The sequence below is a fragment of the Maylandia zebra genome, linkage group LG22 (genome assembly GCF_041146795.1).
Source record: "Maylandia zebra isolate NMK-2024a linkage group LG22, Mzebra_GT3a, whole genome shotgun sequence".
NCBI classification, from domain to species: Eukaryota; Metazoa; Chordata; class Actinopteri; order Cichliformes; family Cichlidae; genus Maylandia; species Maylandia zebra.
The window spans coordinates 7,528,131-7,545,670 of NC_135187.1; the positions used below are offsets into that span (position 1 = coordinate 7,528,131).

General features: G+C 44.2%; 1 protein-coding gene across 4 annotated transcripts in view; it reads left to right on the forward strand.

The window, feature by feature from the left end:
• Positions 1-716: 716 nt before the first annotated feature.
• The window catches only part of cica (capicua transcriptional repressor a), a 51,235-nt gene continuing 34,411 nt past the window's right edge, over positions 717-17,540 (forward strand). For 3 of the 4 annotated variants that reach the window (XM_004572675.4, XM_004572678.4, XM_076879074.1), the window contains exons 1-3: positions 717-897; positions 5,244-8,797; positions 10,568-10,844. In XM_004572675.4, the coding sequence (XP_004572732.3) occupies positions 5,450-8,797; positions 10,568-10,844 (3,625 nt within the window). In that variant the 5' untranslated portion in view covers positions 717-897; positions 5,244-5,449. Of the gene's footprint in view, positions 898-4,801; positions 4,958-5,243; positions 8,798-10,567; positions 10,845-17,540 lie in introns of those variants that run through there. The other variant, XM_004572677.5, reaches the window with a different exon arrangement.

The window sequence follows — 17,540 nt, forward strand, 5'->3', positions numbered from 1 at the left end:
GGACAAAGGGGCACTGTGCTTTTTAGAGCGCCTCTGATTTGCTTAGAGGGTGAAAGAAGAATGGAAGAAGGGAAGGGAGAGAAAGCATGAGAATTTGGGAGTTGGTGTTTTTTTCTGTGTGGCTCCTGTTGAAACTACACTCAACCTGTGGCTTACATGGATCACAGTGCAGCTGTGCAACACATGGGAACACATGCATATACATAAATAGCACACATGCAGCTAACGAAGCGTACTAAATCTGCTTTAGAAACTATGAGCTGAAGCTGGTGACCTGACATTTTGATCTTTATTAAATCTGATAATGCCATGGCAGTGATTTTTTTTCTTCACTGTCCACTAAAAGAAAGTCTAACCTTTAGTTTGACAAGCCACAGCCCATTTTTCTGCATTAATGTTTATAGCCAAATGTAAACGATAAATAAATAAATAAATAAAGGCAGGAGGAGAGAAAGGTTTCAGTCCCGTCCTGCGTGCCTGTATAGAGTCGCAGACATACCCACATAGCAGCTCTATTGGACGCAGCAGCCTTGCTCTCCGAACAGCTGTTCTGTGTTTTCCCACACTGTGATTGGCCACGATGCGCCGTCAATCAAATTTACTTTGACGTGCGGCCTCGCCCCTACTCGCCTTACGCGGCATCCTATTGGCTACTGTACGCGTTCGTGTTCCGCGATTGGTCGGACGGGCTGGTTGTCAAGGCTTTGGGGCTTCATTCACCATTTTGCGACTGTAGTGTAGAATGTACAGGGCAGTAGTTTTTCCTCCTTTTAAGTTGCTTTGCCGGAGAAACATGAACGGCCGCTAACTGGCAGCTGCGGACGACTGGACACCCTGCCCTATTTTACCCAGCAAACTCATCAGAGAAACACACCGGGGTACTATACATGAGCTCTGGTGAGTACAGGCTGCCTACAAATCTTCTCCTGCAGCACTGCAGTGGGGCTTGTTGTGCGTTTGCTAACGTTGTTCATGTTTACCACAAACAGTATTAGCAGAGGAGCTGATCAGCACAGTTTGCGATATCTGGGTGGCCTGCGAAGAGACCGGAATGGGTGTCTTCTGCGAGAAAAAAAACAGGGAGCGGTGCGGCTTAGGCATAGTGAGCCTGAAACTTTTCCACGAGAAAATAGAACGCCATAACAGCCGTTGGACTTTCCAGAAACAGCGCTTATTTACGAAAAACCTCGAAAACTCCTCGCTTGTCATGCTTTCTTCCTGTTTTTTATTAAATCAGCGTGGCCATTTGGATTGATATGTGGTTTTAAAGCGCTTGTAGAGGCCTTTTTTTTCTCCCCTTGGGCTAGTTTGTGGCAACACACTGACACTAACCCCCCTCAAACCACCCCATGTAACACGGCTGCAATTATGCTAATAACGACGAGGGTGAATACTAAATTATCCTGGCAGCTTCAGCTATATTTTCACATGGTTGTCACTTTCGGATGGGCCAAACAAGCGACTTTGTGTAGCTGTTTGTCGCTTTAAGGTCGTGTAAGCTGGCAGATATGGGCCATATATGGTGGCATTAAGGGTCAGTATGCCCGTTAAACCGGTTATTTCCCGGTTACGGTGAGTAGAGGATTTCCAAGAGGCCTTGTGTGTTTAGTTGAGGCCTGGTCGGTGCACGCCACGGCCTGCAGTGTTTGGAGTAAAACTGGTAGTAATCGCGGTACTACGAGGGCTTGACACGGCACTATCCAGCTAAAGCAGAGGTGACATCACCGCTTGTTGTTTGCATTTTGTGCTCTGGGGCCTTGTCTTGGTAAAGTTAACAGCTGTTATCTGCTCGGGTTTATGATTATGCATATATTGACCTGCCCTATCGTCATTACAGCTCTGTAGTAAGCCTGTTATGAACTTGAAAAAAACTTTTAGATATCTGTCCACTAAATGTGGATTAGAAACGCACTTAGAAGAGACTGAAAGTTCACTCTGTCTATATTGTCATAGATATTACATTTTTGTATGCACACTTACTAGGAGTGTACTTGAGGTGCCACAATAACCTCAGTATTTAAGAAAATGAACATGTCAGTAATGCATGCATTGTAATATGGTAAATAATAGGTGAATTATTCTATTTTATATTATTTTTAGTATTACAGACTCTCATGCCCATCTCCATTCATAGGTATTTTGGTTTTCATTAATTTGCGAGAAAAGTCAATGTATAGTAAACAAAATTATAGATGCATTTGTCTGATAGCATTGCTTCTTATTTTAGTATTGGCCTACCCTGCCCAAATAACTTTGTAGACGTGCTGTGCAATGTAAGAACACTATCGGATATCATTTATTACAATGCGGGTTAATTAAATCTGGTTACGAGAGCCAAAATATCTGTAAGAGTTCACCTCTTGACACTATAATCTCTCGCAGCTTCTAATAGTAAACACTAAGTGTGACCATAAACATCCTGTAGGGCATACAGTTTTGTATGTATGGGGAATATATGTCCTAGAAGGGTCACAAAAACCATGATTTTGAAAATTAAATATCAATAATGTGTAGTTCTTTTTTAACCAGTATAATCCAAAGCTGCAGGTGTCTTCTATCATATTATGCTTATACATATGACCTGCCCTGTTGTTATTGTAGTTTTGTAGTGATCCTGATATGAACTTTAATCATAGGCTCTGCATATAAGAAAACTAAAGGATATTACACATTGAAGACATCTCTAAAAGGTCACAGCTTGACATTAGAGATCCTTGCCACATATTGTAGTGAGGTTTATGGCAGTGTTGGCATAAATGTTATTGAGGACATAACGTTTTGTGTGCACAAGGAATATATGTACTAGACAAGTCATGATAACCATGATTGTATTGTAAACACCTGCATTTTCAAACTCTCTCATAACCTCCATGCACTTCTAGTTTCATTAAAATATATTTTAACTACTTGCAGGATATCTATTTCAGTGTATAAAATGCCTAGAAAAAAAAATGAAAAATGGTTCAGTGTAACACAGACTAATTTCCTTTCCTATACTTGGACCCATGGTGCTTTTACATGAACTGGCATGCATACACCCCTCCTCAAGACTCTTTCCAAGCTAGGACAACCTTGTTTGGGGTCATTTCTGATAAGACTGGGAATGTTTTATATCGATTAAAGTAAAGTAAAAATCACCCTATGATTCAGTTCATGCGTGATTTCATAATGATTTTGGCACAGTTATGGTAGAAAAGTGGCTTACACTTGAACAGACGCCTATTCAGACTAAATGATCCGTCAGTCATGTTTTTCTCTTTCTCTCGTATGACTTATATCAGCTCCATGGGGCCTACAGTGGGTATTCACAACAGCTCAAATGCTATTCTGCAAGTAAATTACGACTGAACTTGTTACCCCGCTCTTTATGTGCGTCTGATGATTACATGAATGTGAAACATTAAAGCCACAGACCTACTTTACCTCCCATATGGACTCCCTTGCACCATATTTCACTGAGGTTACTGTGTGTTGTGTCAGTTTGCCTTTAAGCTCTTATCGTACGGCCCATGACTCTGACACCAGCTGTTGTACACAGTGCACTACTGAGTAAACACATGTAGCATACCTCTATCGTGACCAAGTAAGGCCAGCTGCCAAATTATTTTATGGTGTCTGCTGTACAGTTGTCTGTCCTAAATAGGGATTTACATAGAGGCCAGTGATGGCTATGAGCTCTCAACCTCTCCGTGTGCACTATCAGCTATCAGCACATAGATGTTTGCTTTGTGTGATGTGTGTGTATATGTGCGTGTGGCCTTGAGACAGGCGGCACTCATCTCTGAAAATGGATTTCTCTCCAGCCGATATGATGTGTCAGATATTAAAAGGACCTGAATGAATGCAAGCCTTCACAGACAAACAGGAAGGCAGCAAAAGGGAACAGAGACGAGCAGACAGAGAGACCGAGACTAGTGGGAGGACGAATGTAGAAACAGGGACAGGCAGGCAGACATGTAAGTTAACAGCCAAACTGTCACTGACAAGTAGACATGCCTAGTGGTTGGTTGATAGACATCATAACAGAACATTTTGACAGTGACCATCACAGCTGGAGTGAGGAATTACATGACAGAGTATATAAGGGCTGTGTTGACACTCCCTCTTATATACATGTTTCTGTATCTATGAAGACTTCACTTCCCAAAGAGATAAGCTAGAGACCACAGCAGCTACAGCCTGAGGCTAGTCCAGCGCACACCAGCCACACAGCAAACAAACCAGCTAAGTGATCACAGCTAAATCAATCTGTTTTACTTTCTAAACGTGAGTCTGAGCTGTGGATGAGGCTGGTGCAGAATAAGAGATAATCTGAATGACTCTGGCACGGCTAAGAGCGCTGCTGAATGACTCTGGTGTGGAATAGCAATTATTGTGAACAACTCTGTGTTTCTGGATGACTGCGGCACAAAAACGAGTATAGAGACTAAGTGGAAGGAGAGGAAGGAAAACGGGGGAGATGAGAGGTAAAAAAAAACCAAACAAACAAAAATCGATATTGTGGAAAGAGCGAATGCAGGCAAGGAGGATAAGAAAGAAAGCATAGCAAAGAGAGAGGGAGGAATAAAGTAACGGGAAGTTAGGTAATGGTCTTCCACAGGAAATGGAGTTAGTTGTAGGGGCGGATTGCTCTGCTTTGAAATACATAGATAAAGGTCGCCACTGAGAAAGAGAGAGAGAGCGAGAGAGAGAGAGAGAGAGAGAGAGAGAGAGAGAGAAAGGGAGGGTTTCAGTATGTGAGCAAAGAAGGAATTCCCCCGCCTCTACTGCCCGGGCCAAGAAGTAGTGTGTGCGTGAGTGTGTGAGAGAGGATTGCATGCAGAAAGGCTTGTCTGGGCAAATTGCAGAATGCTCCTCACTATTTCCATGCTGCGCTGTAAGCCTACATTGTGTTTATCCTACAATATGGCCTCCTGTTTTCAATATGTACCTGGTATGGCTGTAGGTCTTGTGTAATGTGAGTAGAAACTGTTATGTAATGAATTAATGTGTAATGAATTTGTAGATGAGTCATGTTCATTACTACTCTAATACGATGGTGCATCATTTAGCGGGGAATACATTTCTTTGAATTATAATTTAACTGTTTGTTACAAATTTTTTTTAATATCGTTGCTGTGTTTTTGTTTTTGACTATTTGCCGTTTTTAGAATGTTTTCAGAAATTACTTTGAGTTGTGTTTCTGTCTGAGTGTCTTTGCTGCACAGGAAACCCACACTCACCTGTTCTTCTCCTCTTTTCAGAGTCTCTGGAATAAGGTGGGCAAGTGCCGAAGTCGCGCAACGAACACGAGACAGGATGAGAGTGAGAGGGCCTGGCAGAGAAAGAAAATAGAGTGAAAGGAAAGGAGGAGGAAATAACGCTGCAGCGCAAGAGAGGAACGTCAAGGAGAATCTCTGGGATAAATAAATAAAAGAGTTGTTTTGAGAAAAAGGAACTAGATGAAAAGATGAAGCCAATAAAAAAGCGCTCCCCTCCCTCCACCCGGGCTAAAGGAGGAAAGCGGCGAGGAGCGGGGGATACCTTGGAAGGAGGAGAGAAGAGAGACTCAGATGAGAACAGAGACAGAAGCAGATCTCCGCAAAACCGAACTCCCTCCTCCTCGTTATCTTCTAACTCACATTCAGAGTCTCCACAGGCGGACGCATCCAGAGCGCGGGACTCTTCAGATGGGGAGGGGAGGTCTGCTGCCAGCAGCGGTGGTGGCAGCAGCCACTGTGACAGCAGCGGCAGCAGTTGTAGTAACAGTAGCACACCAAGCGCCAACAACAGTCCAAACCCCGCCTCCAGCCGGAAAACAGCCACCTTCAAGGCCCGCGTCCCCAAAAAGAAGTACACCTCCGAACACTGCTCATCTAATACTGCTGGTAACTATAGCAACCCTGCATCCAGCACGCCCCCTCCTTTTTCTCTGAGCCAGGAGTCAGCGGGTCCAGGAATCGACATCAGCGTCTCGCATTCTGACGGAAACAGTCAGAGTAGGAGCTTGATGGATGACTTCCACAGTCGTACCACCAGCAGGGAGGGGTCTCAGGACTCCCCGGGACCGCCAACCCTGTCGCTTGGAGGGGAAAAACCCAGAGGAGGTGAAGGAGTGACAGATGCAGAGCAGGTGTCCCCAAGCCCGCTGCCCCGCTGCTCCTCAACAGACACAGCCAGCGAGCACTCGGCTGACCTGGAGGTAGTTGGTGACACACCCCCTCAGATGTCGACACACAGAACGTCTAGTCTCCCTGACGCACTGTCCGATGCTCTGGCCAAAGGCCTGAAGAATCAGCGGATCCTCGCCCGCCAGCTCAGGAGAAGAAGTGATGAGGAGGGAGGAAGTGACAGGAGGCACGACTTGGTATTCCGGGCTGGCGTGGTCCGTAACGTCAGTGGTGAATATGGAAGCCTGGAGGTTCAGCTGAACGGGGAGAAGACGTTATGCCGCTATCCTTACCGACATGAGAGCCCCCCAGGGGTGGTGGACATTATCCTAGATGCCCCACCTCCTGGTGTGCATCCAGTACCTATAGGCACCCGTGTCTGTGTACCATTTGGGAACGACGAGGGCAACGAGAGCCAATGGCAATGGTACCGAGAAGGTGTGGTGACACAGGTAGACCCACACCCTGCGGTGGCTAACCGCTACCGTGTCCTGCTGTCTGAAGAAAGGCCTCACTCTCTAGATGATGAAGAAAACAACAGGGGTGCTACCCAGGCAGTATGGGTCTCCAGACAAACACTCCGGCTTCTGGTGCCACCCTGGGACTTGGATTTGCCTTCTGCTGGTGGACATGAAGTAGAAGAGGGGGTAAGAGACAAGGAGAGAGATCGGGAGGAAAGGGAAGAGATGGATGTGGAGGTGAGACGTTTGAGTCGACAAATGACCCCGAGCATGGGATCAATGTTAGGGAGAGGAATGCCCTACCCAGGAATGGTTCCCGTTTCCTCCACATCGGGCCACAGCATCACCTCGCCCGTTACTCCGACTTCAGTCCTCAGCCTGGCTCCTGGGCGAGAGAGGGAAATCGAGAAGGACTTGGAGTGGGAGTCACAGAGAAACCATGGAAGAGAGAGGGAAAGAGAGCGAGAAAGGGAAAACAGTGTCAAGCAGCAGCAGCAGCATCACCCATATATGCCCCTCACCCCTGAAGAAGACATGGAAGTGTCCGGCATCAACATGGTCCAAGTGGGGCAGATTATATCTGGGGGCAAGCCTATGGCAGTTCCCCAACATCGTCACATTGTTTCTAAGACCCCGTCTGGCTACCTCAACCCCCATCCCCACTTGTCTGTGGTGCGAGGCATCGGGATTCCCCCTGCTCACATGACCTTGAATCCCCACCCCTCTCCTTCACCTGTCCTGTTAGGCCTTGACCCAGCAGCTGCAGCAGCCGCAGCAGCTGGAGCTGTCATTACCACCCCTCAGCTCCATCCTCTCCCTCCCATCACCTCTTCCACTACATCCTCCTCCAGAGTGGATAAGACATCAGGGGGAGGTTCTGCCAGCAGTGGAGCAGGTGGTGGATCCGGATCAGGTTCGACATCCTCCTCCTCGTCACGTTCCCGGACTCCGCTGACAGCTGCCCAGCAAAAATACAAGAAGGGAGACGTGGTGTGCACGCCGACAGGTATCCGAAAGAAGTTCAACGGGAAGCAGTGGAGGAGACTGTGCTCTCGGGAGGGCTGCTCCAAAGAGTCCCAGCGGCGAGGGTACTGCTCCAGACACCTCTCCATGAGGACCAAGGAGATGGAAGCCAGTGGAGGGGGCCGGGATCGGGGCGGCGCCAGCAGCACAGGGACCCTAACACCATCTGACCTCCGACTCAGCGGTGGGAGAGCCAGTTCAGAGTTTGACTGGGATGAGACATCACGGGAGAGCAGTGAGGCCAGCAGCCGTGGAGGAGACTCTCGCCCCCGCCTCGTCCTTCCCTCGCTGCTCCCCCAGGACCTTTCTCGCTTCGACTTCGATGAATGTGAGGCGGCAACTATGCTCGTCTCTCTCGGGGGCTCTCGTTCTGGCACGCCTTCATTCTCCCCCATCTCCAACCAGTCACCCTTCTCACCCACGCCATCCCCATCACCCTCTCCGCTCTTCGGTTTCCGCCCTGCCAATTTCAGCCCCATCAATGCTACTGCCTCACTTACCCCACGCCGCCCCCGACAGCTAAGCGGCACTAAGATGGGTACGCCAGGCGCAGAGAGAGAGCGCCATCTGTCAGGGATTGTGCCCACTTTTCAGACCAACCTGACTTTTACAGTCCCGATGAGCCCCAGCAAGAGGAAGTTCGACTCCCACCCACCCCCACCGCTACCTGCTGTCCAGGACTACCAGACCAAACCTGAACAACAGCAGCTGGTGGGTGTTGGGGTGGTGGGAGACCCACCCATGGGCCATAGCCCTGCTGCCTTCAGAGTGCTCTCCCCCCAGAGTCAGCCCACAACACCTTCCTCACTTTCCTTCTCTCGTCCTCGTAGCGCCACCAGCAGGCCACCATCCTCTGCCGCCTCCACGCCTCCACCCATGTTAGTCTCTCCAACTCCTCCTTCACCACTTCCCCAGGAGCCGTCCCCACGCCGCATCGTGCCCCTCCGGGACTCCCCAGTCATTGTACGCAACCCAGATGTCCCCTTGGCCAAATTCTCCGATGGCCCGTCGGGAAAGAGAGAGAGAAGCAGGTCGAGGGAGCACAGCCAGCACACAGCTCCCCCAGGCCTGCAGGCCCCCGTCCCCATCAACGGGGCAGCCACCAACGGGGCAGTTCTCCTCCGCAATTCCACATCCACGCTCGTCCTGGTCACATCCAGCTCGGTAAGGACGTCATTCTTTTTTTGTAATATATGACTATGTACTGCATAGGGTCATAGGTTTGTATTTTATATCTCTAATATTTTAATTATGTCTTTATTAGCTCATATTATAGAACATTTATAGGTGTTAGGGCAACAGAAATAAAGTGAGAAAGCTTTCTTAAATAACATACAACTGGTGTGACCACCATTGACTCACATCCCAAACCCCACAGTTTTTATCAGTTTACAATGAAAAGGATCCGAGCTGTATTTTAGTAAAATAAATATAAGAAACCTTTGTTTGAGTGTTTTACTTATAATGATTCATTCAGCTTGTTTTCACTCCATATTTCTTACACCAGTTTGGCCCCAGTGGGGCTTAGTCTAGTCCTTCCTTCTCTTGAATTAATAAAATGTTACTTGCCTTGTGGTTTTCAAATTGCTGAAAACAAAAGATCAAACAAAATACATTTAAAAGTGAGCAACAATACCTCTTTCCATGACAGTTACTCAAGAAAATCCTGAAACCTTGAACACTTTAATGTAGCGACTTGTCATTTACTTTCTGCCAAATTTTGAACCACATCACTGTGTAGAAGGAAGCAAACATCCAACCGTAAGCATTAATGGTGACCACACGTTTGCCATCTGAGCACTTCTTCTGACTGGCCGGTGTGCTTCAGTTGGAAGAAAACATCAATGTTTGTGATTTTTTTTTTGAGTAACTGCGTCACAGGGCTGTAGACTTAATTGAATTTTAATTTAGAGTAAAATTTTGGTTTCTCGCAGTAATAAAAACAAGACAATCGAGACAAAACACTTATTGTCCCACAATCTATTTTGCTGCAATGTTCTCCAGCCCATCGTTTTCCTTTACTTTTTCCTGTCCGTGACAGTCCAGAGTCACTCTCCAATAGACTGCAGGAGGTTTAGTTCATATGTATTTATTATTTATTTAGTTTTTAGTTAGTTTTTTGGTAAGTGAGGATCCCTAATGGCTTATGATTTCCAGAAAGAGATTTTCACATGTATTTTTGCCATTTTGCCTCTGTCAGTGAGAGGGTGGCTGTGGCTACAATGTAGCTGCCATCACCAGTGTGTGAATGTGTGTGTGAATGGGTGGATGACTGGTTGTGTAAAGCGCTTTGGGGTCCTTAGGGACTAGTAAAAAGCGCTATAAAAATACAGGCCATTTACCATTTACTTTGTTACCACAAACGTTTAATGTCATTATATTGAATAAAAGGCGTGTGACTTCTTGACAACTCATACCAAAGCGATCTAGATGGACAAGTGAAACTATAGGCCAAAGACAAAATAAGTAATTTCGAGGTGAACTGTCTCTTTAAAACAGCAACAATTTATGCAGGTCGATGTTTGTTTTAAAGATATGACTGGTAGACTGGTTTGCGTGCATTCCCAGACTGACTTCATGACGTTGACGTCAAGTCTCTGTTGGGGCCTGCTTGTTCCAAAGGTTGTTCTAACTAAAGAATAAATTTGGGACCAATCAGGTGCCTCTGATGATATTCGTGATGAATAAGAATCTCACCCTCTAAAATAGCCTACAATTGTGCATGGGACTGCACATCATTATCACCTAAACCTTGTACATTTTGTATTTTGAGCTGTGACACCCAGAGTTGGGGTAAGGAATCCATTAAAATGAGATTAAACAGTTTTGAAACCATTTCGCACCTGGAAATGGCGTTACCAGCTGCAGGATGTTTTGAATAATCCGAGTTTCCTTAAAATACTATAAATATTTTTTTTGATGTCTCTTCCCCAGTCCTTGACTCCAGCCACAGGGGGCCACGCTTCCCTCTCCAGCCCCTCCACTCCTGGGTCCATGTCTTCTTCATCAAGCTCTGTGTTCTCCTCGTCTGGTTCCGGAGGCAGGGAGAGGGAGAGGAAACCCGAAGGGCATCAAGACGCCAGTGGTGGGGCGCTGCCACAGCCGGTAGCCTGTCATCCCACACCAACAGCCCTGCTGCCCCTCATACTACCAGCAGAGTCGCCTCACCCTGCTCCACGCAAGCAAATCATCATGGGACGCCCAGGGACCGGTAAGAAACGAGGGGGAGGGGGAATGGGAGATCATTTCTTTGTGGTCTGAACCTCTGTTCTGTCAGATTTAGAGTCAGCTGAGCCACACAGCCTAAAGTGTGAAGAGATGTGCAGCTTGTGTCTTATGCACTCTGGCCCAGTACCTCTCACTTTCAGTATCTCTCTAGGATTACAGCTGTGTCATCAATGCTTTGGCTATGACTCATGTACACTTTACTATTGTTCCCTTGCTTTCAGATGGCTTTTTGTTTGTTTGTTTTTTTCTCTTTGTTTCTGTTTTCAGAAAGTTTATAAGAATTTTTCCACTGCTTTGGGCTTCGCAGAGGACTGGTATCTTCTTAGAAATGCTAGAATTTCACTTTTAAAATGCAGGCTACAACACGGAAAAGCAATTCCATTAATGTGAAATATACTCTTAGCAAAGAAGTGGAAGAGTCACAGATGAATAAAATACAGATGAAGTGGTTGTTTGTGTTTATTCAGAAGCATTTTCGACCCAAACTTTAGTTAATTTTGGGTCACACATGCAGTTTTTGTTGTAGACTAAGGATATCGTACAGTACAGGGCTTTAAATTTGAATTTTAAAAAAGAATGCCTCCTTTAATTACTTCCCACAGGGGGAATTTATACACTTTGGGGACAGGATACTACATTGTTCTGTTCTTACCTCAGTCTGTGTTGTCGTTCTTCACAGAGTAAATCATTGCCATTCATCATTTCTACTGTCCGTGTGTTTTATGGCTTTCTTTTCCTCTTGCCTCCATGGCTGCGCTGGTAGTTTTATGGCTTAGCTCGCTCTTAATGGCCATGCATTCATTACTGGTTCTGCTCAACATTATTATATCTCTGCAACTGTGTGTTAGAATGTCCCACTTTATATGTGCAGGAATTGTTTAAATCATATGCAACACCCACAATCCCACCCTGACATTCCAGCGGTGATATATTTATTTTCCTTTTGGTTATCAATGTTGTCTTAAATTGTACCATCGGGAGAGCCTTTAAAATACCAGCTGTGCTGTAGTTGTGTGAAGATGCCGTTTTGCATGAGGGAGAAAGGAAAGAGAGATTGAGTGCTTGTCCATAATTGGTAAACATAATGAGGTCTGTAAGCTGATACTTATAAGAAAGAAGAATAGCTTAGAAAACTGCTTTCTAATGAGGCTTCTATATCAAGCAGGGTTCAGAAGTAGTGAACTCCATGGTTCTCTAAAGGTTGTAGGCCTGTTATAAATCACTCTTACTAAAGTCTAATAAGACGTGGATAACTCCGGTTCTCAATTGAGACAGATTGTGTCACTAATTATATTCCATTTAAGAGTCAACAGTACCTCACAGATTATCCATTATAGGGCAGATTTGCTAATGACAGAGAAAGTGCAAAACCCCCAATGACTGTTGGGATTTACAAAAGAGGTGCAGTGAAAAGTTAGCAATATTTGGAGGGGTAATTTTATACTCAATGAGGTGTTCAGTGCTCGAAATGGTTGCAGTAGTTGCCACTATGAGTGTTTTTGAAATTTCAGGAGAATCAGGGATATTTTCCATCCTTGTCCTTCCTCACATGGAGTGAATAGTCTGTTTCAAACACATTTGCATTACTGGAACTACGCCTTGTGGTTTAGGTGAAGGAGCTGCCTGCAGAGAGCACGCAGGAGGGAGTGCACATGACACCCACTCTTTAGTAATGAATGCACTGGACAATTATCTGCTCTATTCTCACATCAGCACAATCTGACATCGCACAGATGTTGCATTGGGGAGCTGGCAGGTTGAAGACTGGCAAATGCCCGATCTGCATGTGTCAGACTTTTGCATTCTCACGTGGATTTCTGTTGGGTGATGTGAAGAATTCAGGGCTGCACTGCATGTGTGAAAACAGCTAATTTATTTGGAATAAGTGCGTAATCGCTGATCAAGTCTGAGTGTGTGCCTTGGCTATCCACTGGCAGTAAATTTAGTCTTTAAAGTAAGGGCGCAGTTGAAAGTACCAAGTAGAAAGCTTCACTTGAGTTGTTAGCAGATTACTCGAACCTTCATCAAGCGTGCTCTTGGTGGATTATGCTGGTGATTACTGAAATGAATCAGCTCTTCCTGTGTTCATAAATCGCCCGCCTCAACTTTCCCCTTCCTCTGGACCTTATTTGTGATTTTAGCTGCACACTAATGTGCACTCTGTAAGCTGGATTTATAGTACTATGTTAAATCTGTGGTTTAAAATCTATGCTACAGCCTACAGTGTAGCTTGATCTCCACAGAAATGTAACTACAGGTTACAGCGACATGGATCTCACAAACTGTGACAGGTCTGTTCAGTAATAATATGCAGCGCGAATGCATTTTATTTTCTTAGGGTTTTAGTTTTAGCTATCTTGCTCAGTAGGCTGTAGATGTTAGTTTTTTGCCAGTGTAGACATATACACAGAATATGTGTAGACTCTGTTTGTTCTGAATCCTTTTCTCCTTCCTGTGATTCAGTAATAGTAACTGTTGTTAAAGATTTATTAGCTCCAAGCCCATCATGAACGGCTCGCTTTCACTCCTGATGGCAGAGCAATGCAGACACACCAGGGTGCACCAAATATAAATGCAAACAGTACTGCACTACTACTACAAATTAGTATTGCAATATTCTAACTGTTGTTATCCATGTGCACTAAAGATGGGGACGTAACAATTCTGAAGCTAAGACCAAAACCTCAGTAAAATATTTTGCATTATCCATTGTTCCCTGACCCAAAGCAGAGCTGGTTGCCTGACGAAAGCTGTAATGTTCATGCAGTGAGGGAAATATAAACACATCAGAATGACTGAGTTTATTCTTTGTTTAAGAGCTAATTATGATCAAGTGATGTGGACTGTGGTAAAAAATGATTCTCTATTTTTTGTTGTTGCTTGTGTAATAACCAGAGTTGCTTACAGTTTTGTATATTTTTATTAGTTACATTGTTTAAAAATGTTTTGTTTCTATTTAGTTTTATTTAATTTTTGCTAGTTTCAGTTTTGGTGATTATTATAATTAGGGGCAGATTTAAAGAGTCCAGAATAGCTGGGTGATAGGTTACAGTCATGCAGTGATCCCGGTCTGAGAGGACTCTAGTTGTGTTGGCAAATGTAACCGTGCTGACAAAGACTAAAACGATAAAACTGGGGAAAATTTGCAGAGAATTTTATTTTATTTTCAGTAGTTTTGTTTTCTTTCTTTTCTTTCTTTTTTTTTCAAAATCTAATTCCTATCTTTATTTCAGTTAAGTAAAAGGGTTTTTTTTCACAGCAACTTTTAGATTACTGTGTTTAGTTCACTATTATAACCTTGGTTTGAACTAAGTTGTAGTTTTTGCAACACACCTACTAGGCAGCTAGGAAGAAACCAGAGCACCAGCACTGATCCAACAGAAATTGTTTATAACACATGAGACAGAAAGTAAAATTAATATCATTTTCTAATTTCACTCGACTGTGACTCTTCTACCAGAAGCTGAGACCAGTTTAAATGAATCTTCTCACCCAGTCAGGTGGTGGGATGTAAGAAAATTGGCTAGCGAGAAATGTAGGTGCTTGGGTTCATCATCTACTTTGTGCTTGTTTCCATGCCAACTTTGTGATATTACAGCCTGGGCAAGCTCAGAAATGTTACTTTGAATATATGAATGACGAAGATTGTTTCCATTTAAAATGCCTGATTTCTCATTTTGTGTCATTTTGATGCAGCACTTTGTAAATCTGAAAACTGAAAGTGGAGGATATTGGCAATTTATAGGTTGGTTGGTTTCACGGTTGATAGTGAGATGATGTAGAAGCAGAATATTTTGCACAGGCAGTCACGTAGACGAGGATAAACATAGACATAGCTGCAGATTAGTTTAAGGCAGGGGTTCTTTAAGTTTTAACGACTGAATGAAGGGAGCCATGATACGAATGAAGGCTACAGAGGATAAATGCACACATCAGACAAAATAACGCTAAAAGCTGACATTTATTTATTAAACATGAAGATAACAGAAAGCTTCATGAGAACCTGCTGACAGAGAGAGTAAGAGATTGCCTGTATACCACATGAACACGTTATTTTTAATCATTAGTTTTATTGGGATTAGTATTAATATGCTTAAATGATTGGAGAAGTTCAGCACATCAACATAGCGTCTCTTACCTGTGGCCATTTCCTCCTGGCCAGAGTTTTCTTAAAGCCCGTCTCCATCTCTGTCTCTGACATGTCAAGGGTGGATTGCATGCGATCTTAGCTTGGACTTGTTGATGGTGGAGAAGGTTTTGTTTTATTTATATGTCAAACAGAGAGGCCACTCTCTTTGTATGCTTGTTTAAGTGCAGAGTGTCGACACTCGGAGTCCGTCAGTGCTACGTAGAGCTTTGTTCAAGGGGCAGTGTCAAAAATATGTGCATTAGCTGGTAATGTTGGGTGCTTTTATTCATGTCTTTGTTCCTAAGTAAACAGCAGTTCTGATATATGTATAAAGAACGTCTTTGTCATAAAGTAAAAGTGTATTAACAGCAAAAATTGCGCAGTAGAGCCACTGTCTGTGGTTCTTTCTCTTCATCGTGAACTTTGCTTACATTTCCTTTCCTCTTTAAACAATTAATTAGCATTTGATCCACGTGTGATGTCATCCCCATCAGGCTATGTGTTTTTGGCTTTTTGATATCTGTAGCCTTTGCATTAATTGTACTGGTTTTATCGTGTGTGCAAATAAAATGAACCTTGAATTTGGTGCACCCACAGGTCAGTAAAATATTACTGAGGGCCACCAAAAAAAATTTGTTCTTCTAGTGGGCACTTGAAAGTGGCTACAGAAGCAAGTTAGTCCCCACAGATAAAATGTTAAAATGTTGAACTCTACATCAGAAATAAACATGTTTACACCCTGGCACCGCAAACTATTTTGGTCTTTATTGATAGTTACCACATATATATAAACTGTATGGGGGTGATTGTTTTTTAACTCATTCTCTTGGATGCTGGTGAGGCTGAAAGTTAGGTTCAATTTCAATTCAGTTCAATTTTATTTAGACAGCGCCAAATCACAACAACAGTCGCCTCAAGATGCTTAGTATTATAAGGTAGACCCTACAATAATATATGCCGAGAAAAACCCAGCAATCATATGATCCCCTATGAGCAAGCACTTTGGCAACAGTGGGAAGGAAAAACTCCCTTTTAACAGGAAGAAACCTCCAGCTGACCCAGGCTCAGGGAGGGGCGGGGCCATCTGCTATGACAGGACAAAAGAAATGCTGTGGAAGAGAGCCAGATATTAATAACAAGTGATTCAGTGCAGAGAGGTCTGTTAACACATCGTGAGTAAGAAAGGTGACTGAAGAAGAAATACTCAATGCATCATGGGAATCCCCCAGCAGCCTACATCTAATGCAGCATAACTAAGGGAGGATTCAGGGTCACCTGATCCAACCCTAACTACGTGTATGCTTAGAGGCTTGGCTGCTTACATTGACAGCTCTCCTCATTAACTGGACGCATTGAAAACTGGTCCGATCCGCTGTGATTGGGGCATTGGTGCCTTTATAGCATTTTTAATGCAGTTGTCTGACAAATAATATGGTTTTGCTGTGTAGTTATTTGTCTAGTTTGTGCTCCAGTCTGGATGAGTGAAATTGTGCAGCTTAATTAGTATATTACTATTACTAGGTAATAGTTTATGGATGCAGCTCAACAGAGTTTCCCCTCATCCAAATATGGTAACTTCCTGAACCAAGATGCCATTTTCCCAGATGCAAAAATGCAGGATTCAAAAGGTGGAGTCAAGAAAATGATGGATGGGTACAACTGTGTCTTTATCCATGTTTTATGTTCAGTCTACACTTTAAAGCCATGAACACAAGTGGCAAAACTATCAGCTTTGCTTCTCGAGGATCTTTGAGTTCCTTATGTTAGGATTTCATATCCTCCTTTGTGATTAAATGATAATATCTTGTCTTGAGTCAAATGTTAAAAATGACTTTAAAGTGAAACAGTTTCTTCTGAGGAATGAATATCGAAAGCTTTGATACATCAGTCGCTCTGGCAACCACTCAGACCCGCTGCTCGCTGTGTGTAATCTGTGACTCAGTGTGTGTAGTGTCACAGTTATCGAGTGTGCAGCGGGTGTCACCCTTTTTATATGTGTACGCATGTGTGTGAGCACGCGTGTGTGTAAGGGAGTGATAAGGGGTGTTTCACTTTAAACTTAAAAAGGGCGAGAATATCGACATGTCTAGACATGCAAGACTGAGAGCGGGAGTGCAGAGAGCAACAAGGACATTCACACCTCCTACACACAATACACACACAGACACACACACACAAACAAACATGCAAGCACGCACACTCGTTCCAGACAATCAACAACCTCAGACAGGGCATTAAGGGCAGGTCCAGCGTGATATGAATGTGTTTCATTGCTCTCAGCAGAAAAAGGAGCAATCGTATTGCTGGCGTGTTGTCATGGATACACTGTTTCCACCGGTAGAATTAGTGCAGTAAAGCGTTCAGGCCTGAGCTGATTACTGGTGTGCACTTTTCTCTCCCCCCTCTCTCCTTCTCTCTCCCTCTCTCTCCCTATCACATCCCTCGCACTGCTGCTAACAGCCACCTGCCTCTGTAGCGTAACGTTTCCTCCGCCATACATTTTTTAAAACACCTAGAGCCATCGCGGGCCCAGAAACAAACACAGAAGAA